Source organism: Sinocyclocheilus rhinocerous, unplaced genomic scaffold, assembly GCF_001515625.1.
Source record: "Sinocyclocheilus rhinocerous isolate Xijiao unplaced genomic scaffold, SAMN03320098_v1.1 scaffold829, whole genome shotgun sequence".
Lineage (NCBI taxonomy): Eukaryota > Metazoa > Chordata > Actinopteri > Cypriniformes > Cyprinidae > Sinocyclocheilus > Sinocyclocheilus rhinocerous.
Window position 1 is genome coordinate 357,011 of NW_015635681.1, and position 6,203 is coordinate 363,213.

A 6,203-nucleotide genomic window follows, 5' to 3' on the forward strand; every position below is an offset into this window, starting at 1 on the left:
CCTGACATTAAACTGATGCCTTGTTCTATTTATGACGTACTGGCACAAAGTTAATATGATTTGCGACGGTCGCTTTGTCGCGTCCAGTGTAGAGCTGTTAACAACTGTAGCGTCCAGTATAGACACGGTGAGTGAAGCCGAGAGCAAGATATGCCTCGTCATATTTTCTGCATTTAGCTTTTGAATGACCAGCACCTGCCTGGGTCTGTGCGACTTCATTTATGGCTTTTCTCTTCCCTTTCACAAACCGATCCATCTCCCATTCTAAGTTACGCCCTTTGGCTGTTTACTGTTTTATTTCTTTTCTTTTTCTGCTGATGGCCCGTGCCCCCCCTGCAATACTTGTGCGCCCCCCTGGCGGGTGCCTCCCACACTTTGAGAGCCACTGCATTAGGTGAACAACAGCTCACAAGCCTAAAATATAGAGAAAAGAGTCCAAAAACCCAGAAACAATGGCCTTCTGGTTCCATCATACGAAAGTCGGTAGGGTTTTTTAATGGGATCTTGAATGCCTGAAATAAGGTCTTTAACACAATCTCAAGAAATGATTACATTTTATTGTACAAAAATTTCTAATACCCCATTCATGATTGTTTAAGCTTTTACATGTCTTGAAAAGGTAGATGGCTAACAAGTGACTAAATTGGACGTTGTCGGAGACATTAAACATCATTATGCCCAACAGGAAAACTACTGACTCACTAGTCCATTTCTACAGCTTCAAGTGTGTTTATACTTATACTCACTTATACTATACTGCAAACTATTCTACCTCAAACTTTCCAGCATGTAGATTTTAAATTTACAGTTAAAAGAGTTGAAGTCTAATGATGCTGACAACCATGCTGCAGATTGCATTTAGGGTTTAAAATGTATAAAAGTTGTGTTAATTCGTGAAGATTATCTTGATGAACAAAATATCTAAGACTCATGACCTTTTATTGGTCACAGAGCTTATTTTCAGCAATACTCCAAAAGCCAACAGAAAAAAAAACCTATTGGCTTTTTGTTGAGGAAACCAGAGTGATGCTAACTTCCGGGTTGGCCTACAAACATACTTCATCCTTGCCACACTCTAATGATCCTGTTACGCAGAAGTATCAGTGCGACTGAATCATACCATATTGTTGAGTCGGTCATCTAAGCTTCCATTGGAGATGCTCCAGTTGTGCAGCTCCTGCTCATCTGTGCCATCTTCAAATGGTGTGCCGCCCGTCGCCATCATGAACAATCAGAACCTGCAGAAAACCACCAAATGAACACTTACACAAACCTCACCTAAAGAAATGCATAACCCCAATCCACTTTCTCAGAAAACTCATATACACTGTGCAGCCACACAGCTTCTTGATGTGACAGTTTCATTTGAGGGGCTGAGGTTTGTTTGACCAGCTGCCAAGCAACATATAACATGCCACACTGAGCATGAGAACTAGAGCCCGACCGATATATCACTTTGCCGATTTTATCGCATTTTATCAAATGAAGACAAAAATGTTCCTTTTCTGGTTGTCATACACTCATTAAGTTACAATTTTCATCTGCTCAAGCAGAACATTAATGTCATCTTGTGCTTCAGCAAAGTACCTCTGGCTATAACTAGCTAACGTTAAAAGTTAGTGAGTCCATGCTATTACAAACCTAAACAGCAAACAGTTCTCACATCATGTACAGTGTAGGTCAAAAACACATAAACGAAGGTCTGCATTTCAGTGCCTCTCCATAATAAACTGGTTAAAATGTACATTAATTTAATCGCACCCTGCGATACATGAACAGTGTTGATCCGGGATGTTGTTATCTCCGATCGTGACGGCCATATAGGGCTGGACAATAATTCAATATCAATATGTATCGCAATATAATTTTTTTCAATAACGGTGATATGATTTTTAAACACATTTCCGATATTTCGATATACATTACCAGTTTCCCATACATTGATTTATTTATGACCCCTTTAAAATATTTTATACATCCCTCCATGGAATATTTAATTCCCACTTGAATGGTGGCCCTTCTGTGTCCAAAATTGTGCAAAAACATCGTGGGACAAGGTTTTCACACTGACAGCTGTCATTGTAAGAGAGTGAGCAGCTCCGTTTGTTTGTCCGAGGGAGCAACAGTAACTGGGCGGGGCAGGGCTTACCGATCGTTCAATTTAATTGAAATAAAGTTGAATAAACTTCAAACTTTACTGTTCAGTGCACTGATGTCAGATTCATTTTGGATAATAAAGTTTATTGTTAAATGCCCTGCCTCCATTACATATCTTTGACACGTCATTATAAGTGTTTGATCACCACATTTGAGTGTTCATTGCAAAAAAATGTGTTTATGCAAATACAGTATATATACTGAATATATACATATTATATATACATATATACATATATAGAACAGAATATATTCTGTTTTAGTATATACTGTATTCTATATATAGTATCAGTCAAAAGTTTGGACACACGAATGGGAAAGTGCCCAAACTTTTGACTGGTACTGTACTATAATATACACAAAGAATATCGGCCGATATATCGATATAATATCGGTATCGACCCCCAAAAAAACAATATCGGTAGGGCTCTATTGACAACATTAACTTGAAAAAACTGTAGATAATGACAGACCTTCACCACAGTATAAGTTCTTATAATATCCTAAAAAATGTACTGTGGCAATACCATGGAGCAGTAATTGGTATACAATTGTATTTTGATAAGTATGGTACTGAATCCCCTTACATCAGTGATCCTCAAATCTGGCTCGTGAGATCCACTTTCCTGCAGAAAGTTTAGCTCCAACCCTATAATCAAACAAGCCTACCTGAGATTTTCTAATGATCCTGAAGACATTGATTAGCAAACTCAGGTGTGTTTGATTAGGGTAGAGCTAAACTCTGCAGGAAAGTGGATCTCGCGAGCCAGATTTGAGGATCACTACATGGTTCTCCAAAGGTACTAACGTTACCATGGTACGACCATAGTAACGTTACGTGTATATAAAAAAAACACATTACTATGGTTTATATCCAAAAAGAAGTTAGGCTAACGTTACTGTAACTTAAACTAACTTACTTTTCAAAAAGACGTCTGTGCTCTTTGTTCTCCGAGAAATGTCTAAATGCCGATAATCTGCTCGTTTGTGAGAGAAGAGTCCGTTAAAACGGTTAACCCGGTCAAACCGCTCAGTTTCCCGGCTAACTGTCAACACTCGCTTCTCTCTTACACAGGCGCTTTCACCTGTGCAGGTGAAACTGTGCTGAATAAGTTTAGAGTAACGTTAGTTTACGATATTACAAACCAACGGTTGTTATAAATTAAGTACAAGCTCCCTCATAGACATAAAATCCTCGAGCATAATGACTGACAGAGACTTTAACAGACGCGTGAAAGCTTTTTGGTCTGTCACCATGGTTACCATGGTCACCTCTGGCACAAGCCTTGGAACTCTAGTTCCCCGCGAAAACTCCCGGCTTAGAGAAACAAACCCAACACAGGGTCACAACAACAAAACCAAATATCCCAAGTCTGATTAATATATTTATAATAAAGATAGGAGATTAGAAGCTAAATCACACATTAGCTCAATAGTGTATTATTCTATATTGACATAGGACTTGGTGTTCTTAAACTTGTCCACCTGACACAAAGGCATCTGACCGGTGCATCATTCTCTCACATAATACGATCCACTTGGTCCACCTTCAAGCGTCCCAGATCCAATTGTCCCACTTAAAATGTTTTCCACAATAATAAAACGAGAGCAAAACTTTCACATTTGAGTGGTATTTCACTCCGAGATACGAAATATGCTGATATTTCTTGAAATAACTTTGAATGTCTTTAGTGAGGGAGCTAACTTAGCAAGCTAACAAGAAGTTGAGAGAGAAACAACTGAACGAGCACAGCTAACGTTAGCAGGCTGTTTTACTGAATAATCAGGAAACTTACCTTGAACGCTGAGGCAACCTATTACTGGAACATGAAAATAATTATCATGTGTAGTTTATTAAAATCCCAGATAAAGTGTCAATGCGTAGTGCCTTCCACTCGGAGTAACCGCCTGTCCAGTCGCGGCCATCTTTATGCCATATCCAAACAAACAGGCGAAAGGATATCGCTCTCATTTTCATTAAACCGACATTTATTGTGTATTTCCTTTTATTTGTTGCATATTTTGACATTAAAAGTTGTATATTTATATTTTAAGATGACATCATTAAATAGATTAAGCTAGTTAACAAACTGAGGCCTTAAAAGAGTGGCACTATTTTACTTCTCGGAAGCATTTGGAACAGTTGGAGAAGTTATGCGCAATGTCTTAAAAGTACGGATGCAGAGAAATGTGACTGATGGAATGATGGTGATGAGTTTAAATACTTAAAAATAAACGAAAAACAAGGTAAAAACGGAAATATTTCTTGTTTAATGGATTAAATTGAAAAATAACGTGATATTATGTAATGAAAAATGCAAAATCCTAACCAAATTGTTACCCTGGGAAATAATTTCAAGGACAAAACCCCTTAGTATAATAACAATAGTTTATACTTTGAAAAATGCATAGGATAAGACATATAAAGTCTTTCTCTTCACGTCACATAAATTTACAGGGCCTGGGAGATTTTTATTTATGAGTACTTGGTCTTTTGTGCTCTTTATCATAGGCACACTTGGTAGGTTACGCTGATGAATCTATATATTTGACAATACATTTATGAAAAGAGACAAAACATGTGTGGTGCTGCTGTCACTTGGAGAATGATGAGAACAAAAATGACAAAGTGAATAGCTGTACTCTCTGGTTCAAACAAACTACTTATTAGTATTAGTAGCATGAGGATAAACATACATTCAGAAACGCATAAATGCATTATAATGGAAAACAACTAAGTAGGTGTTTGGTTACACTTCATTTTAAGGTCATTCGATACTTTATTTCAAGGTAATTCATTAAATAAGTACTGAGTAATATCAGTTAACAACACATACTATTATGGTTTTGGTTTAGGATTAGTTGCATGTAATTATGCATAATTTACTGTTAGTGCTATAGCAAGTACATGTAACTTGTAATAAGGATACTGTAAAATAAAGTGTTACCATGTTCTTAGGCTTATTTTTCACTGACATGTATGCTTTCATTTGGCTACCCATTTTGAACAGACCTTCACGAGTGTTCATCAGGGAATGATATCTTTTTTGAAAAGGTGCGTTTATGGATTTTTACTGTTAGACATATTTCTACTGAAATAGCTGAGCTTTGGGCTGTTTGCACAACCACTGAATATGAAGCATACTATTTTATTGATCAATAGCAGGCTGTTGATATCATGCAGTCAGCATTTTCTCAGTGCAATTCAATAAGCAAATACTGTGAGTTATGATCATTCTTGTGAGATATTGACACATGCACACGTACACATATGCACACGTATGCATGAGCTTTTTCTAACATGCACACACATGCCCTTTATAATCGATCATTCCTGCCCTCTTGGGCTCTTTACACACACCGTAAGAAATACTTAAGCTCTATAGTTTGAATGTTACTATGTGATTAATAATAGGTTTTCTGCAGGTTTTATGAAAGTAAATTTCAAACTTAAGACAGTTTTATGACAAATTAAAGAAAAATTAAGGAATAAATTAAATGGAACACAATATGTCAACATGGTCTCTAAATGTAAATGTCTTGTATCAGAAATGCTTTAACGTTTGAAAATACAACTTCCATCTGATATCCATTACTTTTTAATACATTTAATTCAAAAATAAAATAAAAAATTCTTGAATAAGTTTGCTGAAACTTTGCTTAACCCACAGAAACTCCAAATAACTATTAATACTTGAAGTTAATTTTGCTTTCCTTTATCTCCAGTTTTTATATTATAAAAAAAAATGTGGAAATACATAAAAATAAAAATAGCTTAATAAAATGTGTGCCTTCAACTCTTAAGTGCAAGAAAACTTTTGCTAATATTAGAATTTACAAAGACTACATATTACAGGTACATCTAAAAAAAATTAGAATATCATAAAAAAGGTCAATATTTTTTGTCACTCATTTCAGAAAGTGAAACCCATATATTATATAGATTCATTACACAGAGTGAAATATTTCAAGCCTTTATTTCTTGAAATTTTAATGATTATGGCTTACAGATAATGAAAACCCAAAATTCAGTGTCTCAGAAAATT

The 6,203-nt window shown here is 36.0% G+C and overlaps 1 protein-coding gene across 1 annotated transcript in view; it reads right to left on the bottom strand.

Annotated features, from left to right (window-relative positions):
• Window positions 1-4,090, bottom strand: part of LOC107747390 (pericentriolar material 1 protein-like) — a 40,224-nt gene extending 36,134 nt beyond the window's left edge. The window contains exons 1-2 of the mRNA XM_016561855.1: window positions 3,954-4,090; window positions 1,121-1,238 (exon numbers count right to left, since the gene is read on the bottom strand). Coding sequence (XP_016417341.1) covers window positions 1,121-1,225 — 105 coding nt within the window. The 5' untranslated portion in view covers window positions 1,226-1,238; window positions 3,954-4,090. The remainder of the gene's footprint in view (window positions 1-1,120; window positions 1,239-3,953) is intronic.
• Between the last annotated feature and the right edge of the window lie 2,113 nt (window positions 4,091-6,203).